Below are 19829 nucleotides of genomic sequence, written 5' to 3' on the forward strand. Positions count from 1 at the left end.
GTGCTCATTACGTCGATCGTGATCAATTGGTCAATCTTCAAGAACATGAGGGTAGATCGCAGGTCAGCAAAGACAAATAACCAAAAAAAAAGTACTTCTAAAAAAAATCCAACAGCCAATCAGATCCTCTTCCTCCCGTCAACTGGCTGTTCCACGACCACGTATGCTTACCATGGGTGGTAGAGCATTCAGCAGCTCTGCCCCGCAACTCTGGAACTCCCTCCCTTCTGATCTACAAAATATGGAATCACTCTCTCAGTTTTCCAAACATCTCAAAACTCACCTTTTTCGTCCTACATTCAGCACATGATATTTAAACTGCTGTTTTAACTTTTAACTTATTTTGGGTTTTGTGGAGTTTTTATTGTATTTTTAGGCCTTTACATAATTTTGTACTGTACCTTGAGTGTCCAGAAAGACGCCATATAAATACAATTTATTATTATTATTATTATTATTGTATCGCAAATCGTATCGTAAGGTACCAGTGATTCCCAGCCCTGGTGTAAAGCTGTGTGTGACTTTCTAGTGTCTAGCCATGCAGATAAGTCGATTCTAGGTGGAAAAGCTTGTGAACAGCTGCACCTGGTGAAAAGAATTGGGACAATCGCAGCAGCAAAGTCTCCACAACCAACCAAACCACCAGCAACCAAAGAAGAACTCATTGAGAAGTATGCAGAGGTTTTCACAGGCTTGGGTGAGTTTCCTGGAGTTCACCACATACACAGACCCAAACGTCAGACCTTTGATTCATGCATGCAGAAATGTTCCCCTGTCCATAATGGACCCACTGACAAATACACTGAAAGACTTACAAGACAGAAAGGTAATAAAGCCAGTCAACGAGCCCACAGATTGGTTAAATAGTCTGGCTGCAACACAAAAAAAAGAACAGAACACTAAGGGTGTGTTTGGACCCTTGTGACCTAAACCAAGCAGTGAAACGCCAGCACTATTCTATCCCCACACATAAGGATGTTCATAGTAAACTGGCGGACAATCAATTATTACCATTCTAGCTGAAAAAAAAGGTTACTGGCAGATCAAACTGGATGAGGCATCTTCTAGGCTCTGCACCTTTAACACAACTTGGGGCAGGTATCGTTTCCTCCGGCTCCCATTTGGCATCAAGTCCGCCAGCGACGTTTTTCAACAAAAGAACTGTGAGACTTTTGGTGACATCCCTGGTGTGTTTATCTTCGCAGATGACATGATCATAGCAGCAACTTCAGAGAGCAAGCATAATGAAATCCTGCAAAAAGTAATGGACAGAGCAAAAACAGACAATGTGAAGTTTAACAAAATTTCACTTCAAAGTAGACACAGTGAAATACATGGGTCACATCATAACTGCAGCAGGCCAGAAAGCAAACAACACAAAGATCAAAGCCAATATTGACATCACAACTCCGGAGGATAAACAAATTCTCCAACCTCTGCTGGGAATGGTGAAATTCTTGGCACAGTACATATCAAATGAAGCGTCGCTCACTGCACCATTGAGACAGTTACTAAAAAAGTACACTGTGTGGCAGTGGCAACCACACCACACAGCAGCGTTAAGCACACTAAAGACAGCGCTCACTCAAGCTCCAGTTTTGAGAATTTATGACCAAACTAAACCTTGGACTCTACAAGCAGAGTCCTCAAAAGATGGACTGGGTGTGTGCCTGCTACAGGAGGGACAACCCGTCTGTTATGCGTCACGAGCACTGACCGACAAAAAAGAGATAAGAACCCTTTACTCCTCCAAATATACATTCCAACATAAACACATACATGCACACACACACCCACCCTCACAAACACACATGCACTTCTCAAGGAAGGTGGGACCTTGGACATCTGTCCCCTACCCCATCCCTGGTAGGGGGTACTGAGCCCTTGGCAACGGTAGCCACGTCCCCTGGGTGCTGGTTTTCTGGGCCCGGCAGTGCTCTCTCCCCGCAGGGAGAGGGATCCCTGAGCTCTCTAGCAAGGCCAAGAGCTGGGGACACACCTGAGCCCGGGGTGTCTGTGTCTCTGTGTGGGTTCTGGTCCTTGCCCCTGAGAGCTGGGCCTCGCCAAATTTCCAACTGTGGGTGAGCCTGGTCGGGCCATGTTTACAACATCTCTTGTGGACCCCCTCTTCTCCTGTGTGCCCTCCTCCTGGGCGGGGGCGGCTGACCCCTGCCTTACTCCTTCCTGGACCCACCGTGGGCCGGGTGGGTGGCTGCCTGGAGCGCGGAGCAGGTCTCCCTTGGTGGGTCCTGGCCCATAACTGGGGTGGGGCGGGGGGAGGCCCAGAACTCCTGGGTAGTCATGAGGTACTCGTCTGGGGGTTTATTCAGACATACCTCTGGTTTGTCAGAAGATTCATGACCCCAGTTGTTAAAGTAAAATATGTCCAACACAAGAGGCCTTCAGCCCTCATCTGTTTGGCCAGCTGTTGGACAGGACAAGGTAATAAAAGAAAAGAGACACGAACCAATTGTAAAAGAGTTGCTTGCCATTGTGTTTGCTACCAAAAGATTCCACCAGTATGTCTATGGAAGACCAGTGACTGTGCAATCTGATCACAAATCTCTCAAAGCAATCATGCGCAAACCGCTTTCCAAAGCACCAGCGAGATTGCAAGGAATGCTGTTACAGCTTGTTGGAAAATATAATCTGTCGCTTTGAGATTACTTTCCTTGTTGCATGTTCAATAAAGTTGAGAAGAAGAAAACCACGGGATTCGGCCGGATTAAGTTTAACAAATTTATTCCCTAACAATATTTCTAAAAACAGAGTAAAAACAGATCGATCTGGGTGTCCAAAATCAAGGCCTGCAATACGCAAGAGGTTACATTCCGAATTCACATGCAGCTTGTCTGGAGACACAGGAAAATTCCTTGAGTTCAGAGTTTTAAGCATGTGGTCCGAACATCCTCCCCCGGGAGCAAGATGGCCGCCGAATCTCCGCCTCTGGTCGCTGGAGATTGGCTGACAGAGGAGCCCGCCTACTTCCTTCAGCCCATGTTAGGAGTTACAGCATTTGGTCCTAGCTTCCTGCTTCAAACGTCCAGGGGGGTTATTTCAAAGACGGACCACTGTCCGACCACCAACAGTGTCCCCATGGGGGTCCAGCACCGTCGCCCGGATCCTTCTCCGCAGGCAATCAGTCCCAACTCTTTGTCCTTTTCATGTGAGTTGACACCTTCAGGGGGTTCCCATGAATTGAATTGAATCCTGGAGACAATTTAATTCTGGTCCATGTCAGATCTACAGTTAAGGCTTCCAGATGGTCTTAGAAGATCAAAGACTGTTTTCTCCTGAAGGGGGTTGGAGGTTGGAGCTGCATTCCTGAAACCTCTCACAACTTAAAGAAGCTTCTTCGAGGTTTTAAGGATGTAAAAGCACACACTTCAGCAAATGACTTATCTTCAATGTAATAAAATTTAAGACTGCAAACCCTAATGAATTTACCAAAAAAATATAAATTCCTTCAAGCTGCAAAGGTAAGAACTTACCGTCACATGCACACCCGGCAAAAATGTTCATAGCCAATGCCCTCTCACGTGCTACCGCAACCAGCAACAATTATGCCACAAATGAAAATGCCTTTAATGAAAGAGTTGTATATGCATTAGAGGCTACAGAGGCACTGAGTGAAAACACACTCAATAGACTGAGAACAGCAGTTGCAGCACAGTGAGCTACAAGCTGTGCGTGAAAAACACATGAATGGGTGGCCAACTAAATGGAAAGTTTAGACAGAGCATTATATGGCTACTGGCCCATGCAACACAACATTAGAATTCATAAAGGCATAGTTATAGTAGGAGACAAGATTGTGATACCACAGAACTTCAGACAAACTATCCTGGCAAAACTGCACATGGCTCACCAAGGTATTCAGCGCGCCAAAGCAATAAAAGTGCTGTACTGGCCTGGCATGTCCAGTGATATAAAGACTATTCAGAAATGTGAACAGTGCCAGCAAATGCAACCAAAGAATCAGGTAGAGCCACTTTTTCCACACATGATTCCAGTGCTGCTGTGGATGAAAATTGGAGCAGACATTTTCAAGCTGAATGGTCAATCGTATCTGTTATTAATTGATTACCTCACCAAATAACCCTAACCCATGTTCACTGCTGTTCCTGTGACGTAATTTCCGGGTGAGCGTAATCCAGTGCTGGTTGTGATTGACATTAGTCTGACCACTTTTGCTTAATATAGGTGTTATTTGGGCTAATATTCACATCTAGCACCTTTTAGTAGCGAATACACTACTGTGTTAACCGCTTGCTGTCCGCCTATTTCTAAGTTTGCTAAATAAACTACTTCTCTTTAGCTAAACACCGCTAGCCCTAGCTTTGCACTTTTTTAGCATGGCTATCACTCCTGCCTTTCCCCCTCTCTCCTGCCCCATGTGCCATATGTTTAGTTAGGATCCTGCCTCCTTTATTGTAGATAAGGGTAGGTGTGTTATGTGTAGTCTTGTGTTAGACTTGTGTTAGAGGCCAGGCTAGAGTGGCGTAAATGCTTTGGTCTTAGCTTTGGGGTAGGTGAGGGGAGTCCAGGCCCCAAAATGTCCCGATCACCTCCCTAGAGAATTTCCGTCGGCGAGCACTCCAGCCAAACCCTCCTCAAGGTCCAAACTGGATTCTTTTCCACACAGGATCAATATAAGGTTCTGATAAAATCAGTATACACGCCACCTATAACAGCGTATAAGAAACAGCAGCTGTTTCACTCTTGGGAGCTTTAGAAAGTCCCAAGGCTCTGTTCAGCACCTGGTAGAAAAAGCGCTAAGCCGCGCTATCCGCAGAGCTACAAGAGCTCACCCTTTGGCCGCGAGTATCTGGCGCTGTGAGGCTAAACCGGATGTATACAAATGGAAGTGGGCGGTCCCAGTGGCCAAATGCTGCACATCCTGCCAGTGACAGCTTAAGGCTTTTGCCCCAAGAGGCCATCGCTCGTAATTATTCTCCGAGCCACACCTGAGCCGATTAATCCTGCCACAGTGACATCGAGGGGAACCTTAGGATGTTAGCTCAAAGTAAGTCTAGGTTCCGTCGAGTCATGATTCACGCAGGCGGTAATGATGCCCGACGGAGAAAATCAGAGGTTCTTAAGTTAAATGTAGCTTCGGTGTGTAATCTGGTTAAGACGATGTCCGACACTGTCATTTTTCTCCGGTCCCCTGCTGAACTTAGGGATGAAAAGTACAGCCGCTTTTCATCATTTAACCGCTGGCTTTCTAGATGGTACCCAGAAAACGGCGTTGGTTTTGCTGATAATTGGAGCGCGTTTTAGGGTAAACCCGGTCTCATGCGGAGAGATGGCGTCCATCCTACTCGGGACGGTGCCGCTCTTCTTTCTAGAAACATTTCTGCTAGCCTTAGTCTGTCAACCTGACAACCCAGAGACGAGACCCGGGCGCAGAGCAGCAGTGGAAAACGCTCCTCTGAGCTTCCCTTAGGGTTAGTGCTGGTGCAACGTGTGTTCTCCCTACCATGACAAAGGTGGATAAAGGTGGAAAGATTTCATGTAATCCATGGACACCAGTGAAGATCACAAATCATTGAAGAAAAAAGGTTCAGAGCTCTGTCTAGTGCAGGGGTCGGCAACCCAAAATGTGACTGCTCTGTTGTTGAAGTTTAACTTCATTACAATATCAATGAATTATGTTTCATTGCTTTGATAAAATTAAAGAAATGTAATAAAGAAATCCTATTTTTGATGTCATTTTTATTTTGAGGATTCGAACAAAAAACAAAATGGAATGTGTGTGACTTGCCCTTCTCTGGGAACTAAACAGAGTGCAATAGGATGCAGCCTGGGTTTATAAAAAAGAAAACAGCAGCCTTTTGAAAAGGTAAAGTATATAAAATCAAATGAATACAGTTGAATTGGATTTCTGTGCAAATGGCAAGCAAGTCAGTGCAAGGGTAAAACGCATCTCTGGCAAAGACAGTCAGCTTGCCCTCGAATGACAGAACAGCTTGAAGCATTTGTGGCGCCTGGAGACTTTCATTCAGCTCGTTTAGCTGGCTTGTCAATGTCATATCCACCAAAAAGTGCAGTTTTTCGAGGCACTCAGTATCATCCAGTTGCGGGTAGTTCAACTTCAGGTCTTTGCTTTTCAGGAATGTTTTCACGTGTTCGAAACAGACGACAAAGCGACACAAAACGTCACCCCTGGACAGCCATCAGACTGTGTTGTGTAGCAGGAGATCAGAATATTCGCTTTCAACTTCCATCAAGCAATTCACGGAACTGACGGCGGTTTACATCAGCCACCTGCCTAGCGGTCCGCTGCCCTGCTGGTAGAAACGTGTGTCACAGGCTATGACGCAAACCTTCGTTGACAGAAATGTTGAAATTTAACATTGTAGTGGCAGTCATGTGCATTTTAGGTCTGTTAGCAGCAAGGGATTGTGGGATGCGGTCTTCTGATATAATTAGGGCTCAGCAGGAGCGTTTCTGTTTGCCCACGTTTCTTTTCATATGGCAGTTTTGTTGTTCCACCTTAGTTTATTCTTCCTGTTATGTTGTTTCTTTATGTTGCACCATGAGTGTGGGAGGGGGAGAGGTTGACGATCCCTGTGCAATGTTCAATGTGGTATGTGTTCAAAATAAATGGGCTTGTTATGCCGAAAAGGAGACTGCGCTCTCAACTTCTCTTTCTGCCTCATCCTCTCTGAGACTGTTCAGAGTCGAGCGGTGTTTGGGACACGGACAGTCCTCTAGTGCAGTCAGTTGACTGTCGGCTCAACTTGTTGACAACGTGGCTCCCGAATTTCCCGCGACAAATGACGTATCTGCTGGGCGTTAAGAATGTTTGTGTCATGTTTTTCCTCCGACAGAAATAACAAAACAAAACATATTTCTCTCACCCATCTTTTTACATTTTCAAACATTTTTGAAAATTCTCCAGGGAGCCACTAGGGCAGCGCTAAAGAGCCGCGGGTTGCCCACCCTGGTCTAGTGGGTCTAGATGACCCAACTCCCAACATTAAAGTGCCTAGGATAGGTTACATTATAAAAAGGCTCTGGATAAAGCTAGAAGCCAGTACTATTCAATCCTAATGTCAGAAAATGGAAATAATCTAAGATTTCTTTTTAGCACTATAGCTAAATTAACTCGCAGTCAGAGCTCAGTAGAACCACATGTTCCTGTTTCTCTCAGCTCTGATGATTTTCTTACATTTTTCCATAGTAAAATCTCAAATATTAGACATAAGTTAAATCAAGTTATTCCTACTATCAGCCCAGAACAGGCTGAAGCGGTAGAAATGGAGGCATCCATAGAAACCTCTGTAACATTAGACTGCTTCACTGCTGTGGATCAGACGGAAATAACATCAATTATTACGTCCTCCAAATCCTCAACGTGTCTGTTAGACCCAATTCCCACTAGACTTTTTAAAGAAACTTTTCCCCTAATTAATGATCCCATATTAACAATGATAAATGCCTCTCTGGAAACGGGTTACGTGCCACAGTCTTTTAAATATGCAGTTGTTAAACCTCTTCTGAAAAAGCCCAGTTTGGATCCTAGCATCTTGGCCAACTATAGACCGATATCAAACCTGCCCTTTATTTCTAAAATCCTAGAAAGAGTTGTAGTTAAGCAGCTTTACTGCCACCTACAGGACAACAGCCACTTTGAAGACTTTCAGTCGGGGTTTAGACCTCACCACAGTACGGAAACTGCACTAATTAGAGTCTCTAATGACTTGTTATTGGCCTCAGAAAAGGGACTACTTTCTATTCTGGTCCTGTTAGACCTCAGTGCAGCCTTTGACACCATTGACCAGAATATCCAGAAGAGGATTGGAAGTATTGAGGAAACTTCAATGACACTTTAGTTGGAGGAGAAAAACTGTCCATTAGCTCCCCCTTTTATTTTAGCATTTAAAATCCACAAGTAAACTATTTATTGAGATAAAAATTATGGAGTAAAATGAGTTAAAAGCTAAGAAACTAGAAAAAACAAAATATATATATATACACAACAGCAGAACTAAAAGCTGGATGGAGCGGCGTCTTCATGGATGACGGTAAGAAAATGCTAAAAATGTTTGTGGACAAACACTGGAGAGAAGATGATCTGTCCAAAAGCTCAACACTGAACAAAGCCAGTGTTCAAAAAACACTAAAACCCCACTCCTGCTCCCTCGGCACAGCAGCATCACAGTTTTTGGAGGCGGGTCTGCATCTCCGCCACCATGCGGCTCATCATGCCTCCCAGGTGGGCGTGAATGTCCACCAGCTGCTGCGGCGAGAGGCTACTCAGCTCCATCGGCGTCATCCTGGAGCTCAGGGCCTCCAGCTCCCCCAACAACCCGCTAGGATGCAGCCCCTGTGCAGGACTTCGGTTCCCCTCCAGCGCCATGGTGTCCAGCTCAGGGGGAACGTCTGAGGACAGCAGCTGGTCCAGCGGCTCTGCGGCTGCAGACACCAGGAAACAAAGGTCACACCGAGCAGAACGCCTGTACTCCACAACTTCTGTCCCTTCAGAGCCACTGGGAGAAGAAATCTGCCCTTTAGACATTGAACAGCAGCTCAACCCTACAACTACTCAAAGACACAAAGCAGAAGCGGGGGGGGGGGGATCTGCCTTTCTGTCCTCAATTGCGGTGATGCCGAAGCTCTGCATCACCATAACCACCATGAAGCTTAGACTTGGATAGCAGAGGGACATCAGCGACCAGAGGGTTGACGCTTGCTCACCTCTGTCTACTAAAAAAAGACGAAGAACACTCGAGGAGGAAGTATACGGGTGCAGAGATGAAGGTGATGCCTTCAGAGGAATAACAGCAGTTTGTTTTGAAAGCTTATCCTGCTCACCTCAAATAAAGAAACAGCCTTACACTTTCTGAAACCTGAAGCTTAGGTGGGTTTGAGGACTAAACAAGGCCCCACCCCTCAAAAAAAGCAGCAACATCATAATCTCTGCTGTTTCCATTTACACACCAAGCTGTCCAGAGGTCTTCTCCTCTTCGTCTGGGTCATGAGGGGCGCTTGGCTCCTCCAGCTCAGAGGTCATCATCTCAGTTTCATCAAAGCTCTTCAGCTCGACTCCTCCCCGTCCTCTCCGCTGTGGAGCCACAGCTCAGGTTAAACCTCCTCACTGCAGCAGGGCCTTCTTTGTGTGGACTTTGTGCTCACCTGTTGCTCAAAGATCTTAAGGGCCTTCTTGACATTTGACATCTTCGGGGAACGAATAGGCAGGGTCTTAATCTCGCCAGGTGTCAGAGCGCTGAGGTCACCGACAGTTCTGATGTTTCTTGCGCGAACAAGCTGTCCGAACCCTCGAAACCTGAGGCCAAAGTCAACAACAGCATTGAGTCACAAAAAACACTGCCTGAGGATCTCTGTGAGGAACAGAAAACTCTCACCACATGGTGGAGGATATCTGGGACAGCACCGCCTCCACGGGAGCAGAGCAGCCGACCAGGGCGGGATAGATGCAGTCTTTGGACACAGCTCCAGGTTCCTGACTCATTTCCGAAATCTGGAAAAGTCAGCGGGAGACAGTTCTCCTACAGATGTGGTACAAACAGGTATGAAGACTGTAGACGCTAATGTCTTGTGGAGTCTTAAAGTGAAGCTTTTAGCAAAGAATTGTCGGCTGCAGGACTTTTGATCTGCTTTCACCATCAGCCTTTTGCAAAAGCGTCTCCAAGTTTAGAAGGTGTGAGCTCTCCTCAGTATGCTAAGAGCAAAGAGAAACTCCAATCAAATGTTCTGATGCTGATGTGGTCCAAGCTGCCGTAAACATTCAGCTCCACCGCTGTAGACGTCAGGAGCAGAGACCTGTCACTGTACTAAACAGCAGGAAGATTTCCTCATTTCAGCAGCTCGTCTCATTGAAAGGATTTAGTCGATGAAAAAACTGCTTGCTTCATGTTTAAGTTGACGTAAAAAAAACAAACCTTGACGTCTTGGGATATTTTTAGCGATTTAATTGTTGAGAAGTCATCCTTCACTGCTGAACAAATGGTCAGAAACTACCACCCATGGTCATTTCAAGAAGACATTGCCAAAAGAAATGTTTCCGGCTGGCATCACCCATCAAGGCTAACTCAACAGCTGGTTGGACAGGGAGAACGCGAGTGGCGAGAGAGGACACAGATCTCCACCCCCCTTTTGATCTGTGACTATGCAGTGATGAAAGTCAGGCAAGGAAAAAATCCCTGAACTTTTCTTTGAGCGATATGGCGGCGCAGAGAGAAATTTTTGAAAAATACATAGTCTTAGATGCATTCTGGTGCATTCTGGCAGCTCGTTATTCACTTCTTAATCAAGAAACTAAGACTAATTGGAGCATCATCATTTGTCATTCAAACCCCTAGTTTGACTTAACATTAAGGACTTCCTGGTCCTAAAAAAGAATTTGGATCATTGCTCAAAGTATAACAATCCTACAATCTAAGCTTTTCCTAAAATCTGCAAAAGATACAATTGCTAAAATATAGTAACATCAAAGCCCCAAATGGCTAAAAGAACACCAGTAACTATGATATTCTATGAAAATACCTCAGTTATTTATACATTATTTCTGCTTTAGAAATGACTGATGTACAACATTCACTTGCACTGTTTTCTCAAACTATAATTACATCAAAATATGGGATCTGCTTTAAACTATAATTCTATAACATAATACATCAATTCTTTAACACCAATACTAAGTAATCTGGGAAATATCAAAACAAACATACAAACTAAATTAAATATTGTAAACATTATTTTTTAAGGGAGTGCGGGTCCAAACCATCAAATACTTATAATTAATGTCAACTATACTGAACTAAATCATGGTAATTAGGAAATACAAATAAATTAGATAGAGAAATGTATTCAAAATAAAAACTGAAACTCAAAACTAAAACTGAAATTATTTCTGAATTTGGTTTTGAGATTATTTTACACAAAAAAGTATTTGACCTACACTACCTTAAAAATATTTTTCTTCCAGCCAAGACCACTTCAATTTGTTTTTTATCGTCTTCTCACAACTGAGGTCGTGACCACGCTCAATAATGACGATGCCTGCCATTATTTTAACACAAATTTGATCGAAAACTCTTCAGATTTGTTTGTGAAAGTTTAGCGTGGGTCAGCCAGTTTTGGTCTCTAGGGAAGCAAGTCACGCTGACCACGTGGTGCAGACAGAGCCAATCAGACCCGTCGACGCATCCGAAAGCAACTAAAACGTCCCGTCATTGGTCAATTAGGCCGGGAAGACGAGAGATGGCCGCGACCATAGAGGAAGCGATCCGCGGAGAAATATAGAAAATAAAGCTAAAATTCGCCGATTTCAGACCATTTTTTCATCCGGAAAGCGATTTGTCCGTAAAGATCAGGTCTTTATTTCCCGGAAAGTACGTTCGGTTTGCTCAAAAACCCGGATTTCCGGGAATTCCCGGAAGACTTTCATCACTGCTATGAGCGCACATCTCACTTTAAAGGTGTAGAAAACTCATTTGGAGCTTGCCATCATTCCAGATGAATTAACTTTAGTTAGATACCGCTTGATACTGGAGTCAGTAGGCCGTTCAAAGTTACATTGGGATCTGCGTGGAAGGGATAAATGAAAGGGCGAACACATTCCACGAGACTGGGAGGCGATGCTGGATGAGCTTTGAAGGCCAGAATCATCGCGGAACAGCAGAGCAGCAACCAGACTGGCTCAGATAACGACAAGAAGGCGTGTTCATTCTGAAATCACTCATCACTGAAGATGAATTTGAGAACAAGGAATGAATAGAAAAGTGTTTGTACAAAAAAAAAATCTATTTTCATCCCACTTCCACTCATCCGGGACAGCATTTGAGTTATTAAAAGAATTTCATTAACTTAGACATATCTAATTTTTAATCTTTTTTGCTTAAGATGCCTTATAATCTAGTACAGGGGTCGGGAACCTTTTTGTCCGAGAGAGCCATAAACGCCACATATTTTTAAATGTAATTTCGAAAGAGCCATACAATAATGTAGCGTCCCTTTCCCACACTGAGGCACGGAGACTTAACCTCTTTTAAGGTTCTTAATTCTGGTTACTGCAGACCACAACAAACGCCGAACAATTAATTCAGCAACTCCTGAATCTCTCCCGCCGAGACGAGAGCGCGTCTCCCAATTTTATATTCCCCTGCTCCCGCTGCAGCCCTCCCATTTCCCTTATTCGGCCCATAGCTGAACCCCATTGGCCCAAATTACCTAACAACAGGCTGAGCGACAGAACTGAGGGCCAATCAGATCTCTGCTTGACGCGTTCAATGAACTCCAGAACTTTTAACTCGGCCCAACAGCCAAGTTAAACTCAGTCCGCGACAATATGTTTAAAACTAAATATACAAGTGAATGTGTGCATTTGATGTAAATTCAACATTTTTAAAGTACAATAAGTCTGTGGATTCTTTTTAATAACATCGTTATGCTGTTGCTAATAAATGATGATTATTTCTGGTGGTAGTTTAGCTGATGGTCTAGTCTGGTTGATACGTGGTGAGTTTCTGCTTCATGCAGGCGTTGAGACTTTAAACGTGATTTTAGGTTAGTATCAATGTTCTGTAGATGTGACAAAGACTGATCACATGCAGACGGGGAGCCAAACACACACTCACACGCTGCAGTGAGTGACGGGCAGCGGGTTTTACGTTTTTACAATCCCAGCGCGATTCACCTGCTGCCGCCCGCCCCCCCCCCCCCCCCCCCCCCCCCGGCTTTCTTCCTCACACATCCCGTCCCCGCAACTGCGCGCTCTTTCTCAGAGACGGGAGTGCGCAGTTTTGGGCACGGCAATTCACAGGTTTCAGGCTGGTACAAACTCTGTGAAATATTAGATAATAGTAACTGATAGCGCTGGCGTAGATTTTGTTCTCCAAGCACGGCTACTACTGCGCGCCTCTGCCATCGCATCGCGCCCGAGAAGGACTGGTCTAATGAAAAAAAAAATTATAATTAAAGATTTGTCTGCGAGCCACATGTGACCATCAAAAGAGCCATATATGGCTCGCGAGCCATAGGTTCCCGACCCCTGATCTAGTACATCTTTTAAAATGCAGTACATCAATGAAGCCGTTTTTTTTTACAGCCTAATTCGATATTTTGCATTACGTTCTTTACAGTTTGGTTTACATAGTACAGAAACGGCTATGGAAGTGACTTCAGAACTACGGAGAATCAACACGCGACACATCCATCCACCTCTGCTCAAACTAACTTGGGAACTGTACAGGTTATCTGGTGTGAGTGTGCCTCAAACAAAAGTCTTTGCTGTTAGCCCCACAGAAGATGGAACATACCAGACACTTCTTGGAGCTCTTGTACCCTGGACTGTGCAGATTTCTGGGACTCCGCACCTGTAAGCCTTTTGTTGGAGTTGTCACAAGCTGGAACCAGAAGACACTCAGAGTTTGTCTGACTTCAGGACAGCTAAGTCCCCCCCACACACACTTAGATGGACCTTACCTTTGGCTGTGGGATGGTGTTGCTTTTGGACCTTCTGGGGGAGTTGGTGCCAACAGCCAGACTGCGGCGATCAATATCGTCAGCGGTCTCCTGTTGCTGGATTGGATTAGCAAAAGACACTCGCCTGGACTGCAAAGTGACAAAGCGTGGATGGTTACCACCACAAGGTTCAGAAGTGAGGGACTGAAGGAACATTTAACACTTACCTTCACAAGAGGTGAACTCATCTCTACCTCCAAAGGTCTTTTCTGGGCTTTTTTAAGGATACTGGTGGAGGGTGAGGCAGACGGAGACCAGGTACCTCTGGTATTACTATCACTGGGACTTTGGCCAATGTCAGGCCCTGTCACTTTGTCCTTGGGCCTCATTGGGGACTCCTGACCTACCCAGGTGGGGTCAAGTAAAACTAATTCTGTCTGTTTAGAGACACAGGCTTGTGTAGCCTCTGCATCCTCCTTTGGTGTATTCCCGTCTTCATTAATGTCCTTCACCGGTGCGACTCCATTTTCTGTTCCTGCTCCAGCAGCTGAGACAGACTCCCCACCACACTGACTGACAGGGGCCAGTGGCTCCTGTGAATGCTCCCCCTGAACCCCCTCCTCGTTTGGGGCAGTCGAAGGATCTTGGGGATCTGCGTTTGACTCCATTGATGTTTTTTCTGGGTGCGCCTCGCTGCCTTCCGACACTTCCTTTTCCATCTGTGATGACTCTGAGACATTCAGCTTCTCCCCTGTCTCTTGGGGGGGCACCACACTATCAGCAGCACATATGCATGGGTCCTGGATCAGATGAGTAGCAAGCCCAGCAGACTCCAGTGTGTTCTGGTCTTCAGGCTCAGAGCTCTGCACCATGCCGCCCTCTTTCCTCTCATCACCAGCAGCTGAATGTAAAACCTCAGAAGTCTCCGTCCGTGTTGAAGACTCTTCCTCTCTATGAAGTTCCTGTGGATCTTGGCCTTCTGGTGCCTCCGCGACTTGTGTTCTTCCTTCTAGACTCTGGGTCATTTCTACATCACCACTGCCCTCCTTGCATTCTATGGTACGAGACGGAGACCCTCGAGGTTTCCTCCCTCTCTTTTTGGGGACTGGTGACTTATTCTGAGTCTCAGAGGTGGCAGATTTTAGGGACTCCAAAGTGACACCTGTTTTTAGGGACGATCTTCTCAAATCTCTGCCACCCTCCTGAGAAAACTCTGTTCCAGAAAGATCTAAAGATGGAGAACTTTCTGCGGTAGATTTAGGACTACATTTTAAAGGATCTTCCTGATTTTTTTTTCTTCTTTTTCGGCCACCTTTGGTTTCAGCCTCTACGTCCCTGACTGAGACTGTCTGAGACCTTCTCCATGGTCCAACAGACTCCATATTTTGACCTTTATCTTGAGACCTTTCTGTGTCAGACAATACTTCATTTCTTTTGGATTTCCTTTCAGGTTTTGGCTGACTATCAGAAGATGAAGGTGTGACCGGCTGACTATCAGAAGATGAAGGTGTGACTGGAGAGTTGTCCTGACTGAGGATGTCCTCAGAACCTTCCATTCCTTTGATCATGTTCTCACTCTGTGTCTGGTGTGCCATTTCATTCTGGGGGTCTTTTGGTGGTGAACAAATCTTAGAGCCCTCCTCTTCTTGGGAATGGTCAGCAATGTCAGATGAAGACGCTTTCACCTCCAATGTCTCAGCAGGCTGTAATTTTGCATCCTTTTCTTCCGGTTTCATCACCTGTGGCCCAGTGTCCTGAGGAGCAGCAGTTGTAGTCGGCGAGTCCATTGCAGGCAGATTTCCTCCATCATTTAGTTTTGTTTGGTCAGGACTTCCCTCACTCATTTCAGCTTCTGGATTGGAGAGAAGTGAGACATTTTTTGATTGAGAGTTATTCTCAGTTTGGCTCCACTTGGGCTCACTGATCCTTTTCTTTTTGCGGTCTGGTTTTCCTAAGAAAACATCAACAAAAACCAGTAAGAATTAGTCTAAAAATGCCAAAATCCTGTGGAGGCTTAGAATTACCCAACTTCCACAACTACTTTCTTGACAATAGATTATTATACTTTTTCAAATGGTTAAAAAAACTCATGGATGGACCTGGAAAAGGCGCTATGGGGAAAGATCAACCTGTCAGATCTACCATTTATCAGCCAAACAGTTAAAAAACAGGACTGCTTCCAAAGTATTAATATAAACGACACTTTTACAGCCTGATGGGAATTTCTCAAAGTGTCAAACGCCTCACTTTTACCGTGCAAACTGACACCCATCTGGAACAACCTAGACATCCTTGTCAACAAAAAAATGTTACACATCCCAGCTTGGCAAGAAGCATAACACTACTAGTGCACTTAATTATTCATAAAAGCTTCATAACTAGCGCATGCGCCGCAAGAAGCTTTGGGGGCTTTACATGTGTTAGTTTGTGTGTAGACAGGCCCCACTCCTTCTGACTAACTTCTAAACCTGACAGTAATGGTGATTATCCTCCTGCATCTTTTGCTTTGTGATTCTACCCCCCCCCCCCCCCTGTAATCATCCTCCAGATTTCTTAACCACTTTTTCTCCCCTTCTTGGACCCTTATGCCAATTTCTATCATCCCACTCTCTTCTCTCCTTTATTCCATCTGGTCCAACAAAAATGTATAAAAACATAATCAATATAAATAAAGTTTAGCCTCAAATCCAAAAAGGGGTTTATTCAAATATACACCTTGTGTGTCTGAGGATCCTTAAACCCCTATTGTAACAGTAAAATCTTTCCAACACGAGAAGCCTTCAGCTCTCCTGTTTGCTGTTGGACAGGACAAGTTAGAAAAAAAAGTGATGTTATTCATCTTACCCTTGGGGGTGCTTTGGCTCAACTCTGAAGAGTATCTTCTAGATTTGGTCCGAAGCCCATCTCCCTTCCTGCTGTCCTCAGCAGCCAGTTTGGCTCTTGTGTTTGGTCTGCTTTGCTTGGCCTCTGGTGGCACGCTTTTGGTTTCTTCTCCAGAACACCTGCGTTTGGAATTTGTGAACTTTGCCTCTCGTTCCTCTGGATCCTCTCCAGGAATCTGGGGCCTCATTCTCTGACGTCCAGACCTTCTAGGTTCCTCTGGGGATGTCTGGGTCGATAAATCATCTGGCACCGGTTCTTCCTCTGTATTGGTTTCTTTTGGAATCAAATCTCCACTCTCCATTTCAGTCTGCATGTCGGGAATAACACTGGCATCCTCGCCGGGGTCTTCCGGCAGTCTTTCAATCAGCCGCACAGGCTCCGTTTTGGCCCTACAATCCTTAGGTCTACGGGGGGATTCGGGGTCTGGTGGACTTAGTTTCACAGTCGGGTGAGAATCCTGTGATTCCAGACATGTGGATACATGGGAAGCTTCAGAGAAAACCTTGTGACTATTGCAGGCTACCTGAGGACCAGTAAATGACGAGCCATTGCTGGGACTGGCAGGTTTTCCATCACTGTACTTCTCCAGAGTGATAAATGACTGACGTCGACTGTTGAGTTTCTGCGGAGTCCCCAACACCAAATCTGAAGACGAGGAGGTGTTGGGACTCGTGTCATTCTTAGACTCCACATTTTCTGTCGCCTCATCACTCTTCTTGTCAATTACCACAGAAACATCAGAGTCCTGGATGATCTCCTGAGGACTTTCAGTCGTCTCTGTTGTAGCAGTTCTGTCATGCTCTTGGAGCTCCTTCATTAGAACTTCTTTGCTTTCTTCATTTTTGGGAGGAATCTAAAATGAAACCGACAAAATTTACAAAATGTGGTGGCAGACATCTGCAAAGTGGAGTCGACATGCAGACATCTGCAAATGAAATAGGAAGAATGAAAAGCAGGTGCCTTACCTCGTCTGGAGTTTCTTCAGTACCTCTGACATTTTGTTCAGCTGTTGCTTTGTCGATACTGGAAAAAACAATTGTTTTCTTGCATTCTCAAAACAGGAATCCTAACAGATTTCCTCTAATTCAAACAGAAAAACCTACCAGTCCTCTTGGCTCTGGGTGTACTGGCTGAAAACGGTGGTGTCAAGAGAAGCATCCAGGTTGTTGTACATGGCGGGAATATCAGCCCTGCGTTACAGAACAGCTCAGTGTCAAACAGCAGAAATAGCCATCATATGACAAACGGCGGTAATCTGACCTTTTGGTTCTTTTCATCTCTTTTTGGTGCTCAGTCAGAACTCGCTCTTTTGTCTCAGGAGGTATGAAGACAAAGTCAATGGAGGCCTCTTCTTCAAGAACACTCCTGCTTGGAGGTCTGGGGGAGTCAAAGTCCAGCTTTGTCTAAAGAAAGACAGAAAAGTCTCTGAATAGTTAGGAAAACTAGGACAGTCCTGTAGATTTGGCTGGACTAGGAAGGAATGCTGATTAATCTGGATTGGTTCGTCTTAATATTACACTTTAAGGAGACAGCTGACGCAGAAAAATCTGAAGCAGGAGCAATCCTGAAAAAATTTGAAAATGTCAGCTGGGTAACAGTTGGTGTAGATCGGAGTAGGTGTTTTTTCATAAGCCACGGTTACATGCGGAAAATATCTTGATGGGATCAATGGTCAGATTAGCATCCAACCGTGCACATGGGCCCAGTCAAACTTTTTCCGATATTAACAAACGTTCACATGGCCTCACTTTTGGTGGGAATAAATCATCTGGGCATGCTCAGTAGTGTTGAAAATACCGGAAGAGGAAATGAGTCCTGATGTAAACAAACCTAGCTGCCATGCATATTTATGCAGCAGCTCAGTAATATACGAGACGATCTTCTAAACGTGCTTTTATTAATGTTGTGAATATTATGAAGCGCCTGTTTGCTCATTCAGTGCTTTGTTTGTGGAAGAACGGAGCCGGAAGAATCCAGGGCTAAGAGAGGCTAACACACGCTAACAACACGCTAACAACAACATTAGCCTTCTATGAACATAATCCATGCAGGAAATGCTGCAATCTGCATCCTGGCTGAATGTAAATATGTGGGAATAACATCAGCCTTTATTTTCTCGGGACACGACTGGAAACACAAATCCATGTGATTGTTTGAACGGTTTCTAAGGACTGAGCCACATTTCTGCTTTGAACAGCTCACACACCGCCCAAGAGCCGCTGAGTGAGCTGGAAGTCCGAGCTCTGCCCGGAGACACGGTTCTCCTGAGTCCGGCAGCCGCCAACCCAGAGTGGCGGGACGGATCGCAGTCACACAAAAAAACAAAACAACAAAACGCACACGTAACAAAGCATCCTCCCTCCCCTCAAACACAAACTTATTAATCCGGCTGCTCTGCTCAGAGACACAGTTCGCCCGGTCCACCGGCACCCGAGCCCGGACCGCACAGGGTCCAGACGTCACGGGGCACGAAGCGCTCCTCCCCCGCACCCCCCTCGTGAGGGGCGTAAGAGAGGGGAGCGGCAAAGAGCCAGCGGGACAAGGGCGGGGCGGCGCTGTGCTCTTCGCTCTGGGCGTCTGCGGAGCAGTCAGCCGGTTTGAGCTCCAAAGCTTCTGTGGAGCGAAACACCGTCTGAGCATGACGTTAAACCAGAGCAGAAGTGACACGATCGGAATGAACCGTTCACAATCGGATCAACAATCGGTATGACCCACCTATCTCCATCAGAAAGAAATTTTGATCCGAATGAGTCTGATGGGGGCAGAGTATTCCGAACGGCGTGTTTACATGACGCATTTCTATTCTGATCAGGCGTTCTTTCTGATTACTTTTGTTCATGTAAACGCAGCTGTAGATGACGGTCAAACGACTAGCCGGACTCTTCCTGTCCCGGTCAGAGTTTGTTTCCAGCAACAGCAACTCAAAATGATCAGCTATTGGAACTCCAAGACTTTTCAATGTGGCACCCAATTGAGGGTGAAACCTATTTCAACATCTCCCGCTCCATCAGTGCCAGTCCTCTTGTGTTACAGCAAATTCAGGCTTCTGGTTCCTCATCAGTCTCAGTTTTAAGGACGCAGATCGCTGTGAACCTAGTCTCTTAGCATATGAAAGAAAATCCCACTGCTCCATTTGGCCTCTCAAAAAACTTACAGAAACTGGTTTGTTAGATTTCCTGGAGCCCCTTTCCTCAGCAGCTTTTCCAAGCATGGAGTCTCTCTTCCCTGCAGATGAAACCGGGATCCCACTGAGTTCGGTCTCCAGCTGAGAACTCTCACTCTGGAGATGCACAAATCACAGTTCAGTGGTGAAGACAGCTGCAGCTGCCAGCAACCTAAAGTCCAGCAAGTTACAGAAACTCACTGAAAACTGTTCGCTGAGCTCTTCAGGAAGAGTCAGCACCTCAAAGCCAGGAAGGATGATGGGAGTCTTCTTCTTCACCTGGCTCAGGACAGGCCTTTGGGAGCAAACACAAATGATTGAGACGATGCTTCTCCAGCAAAGTCTCTCT

The 19829-nt window shown here is 45.4% G+C and overlaps 1 protein-coding gene across 3 annotated transcripts in view; it reads right to left on the reverse strand.

The window, feature by feature from the left end:
* Nucleotides 1-7830: 7830 nt before the first annotated feature.
* Nucleotides 7831-19829, reverse strand: part of rif1 (replication timing regulatory factor 1) — a 30363-nt gene continuing 18364 nt past the window's right edge. The window contains exons 24-36 of one of the 3 annotated variants that reach the window (XM_023950615.2): nucleotides 19682-19775; nucleotides 19472-19597; nucleotides 17578-17720; nucleotides 17421-17507; nucleotides 17283-17340; nucleotides 16279-17170; nucleotides 13662-15286; nucleotides 13456-13584; nucleotides 13290-13376; nucleotides 9375-9490; nucleotides 9145-9295; nucleotides 8950-9073; nucleotides 7831-8424 (exon numbers count right to left, since the gene is read on the reverse strand). In XM_023950615.2, coding sequence (XP_023806383.1) covers nucleotides 8165-8424; nucleotides 8950-9073; nucleotides 9145-9295; nucleotides 9375-9490; nucleotides 13290-13376; nucleotides 13456-13584; nucleotides 13662-15286; nucleotides 16279-17170; nucleotides 17283-17340; nucleotides 17421-17507; nucleotides 17578-17720; nucleotides 19472-19597; nucleotides 19682-19775 — 3892 coding nt within the window. In that variant the 3' untranslated portion in view covers nucleotides 7831-8164. Of the gene's footprint in view, nucleotides 8425-8949; nucleotides 9074-9144; nucleotides 9296-9374; nucleotides 9491-13289; nucleotides 13377-13455; nucleotides 13585-13661; nucleotides 15386-16278; nucleotides 17171-17282; nucleotides 17341-17420; nucleotides 17508-17577; nucleotides 17721-19471; nucleotides 19598-19681; nucleotides 19776-19829 lie in introns of all 3 variants that reach the window. The other 2 variants (XM_023950614.2, XM_078939821.1) reach the window with 2 other exon arrangements.

The sequence above is a fragment of the Oryzias latipes genome, chromosome 21, assembly GCF_053564925.1.
Source record: "Oryzias latipes strain Hd-rR chromosome 21, Olatipes_Hd-rR_3.1".
Classification (NCBI taxonomy): Eukaryota; Metazoa; Chordata; class Actinopteri; order Beloniformes; family Adrianichthyidae; genus Oryzias; species Oryzias latipes.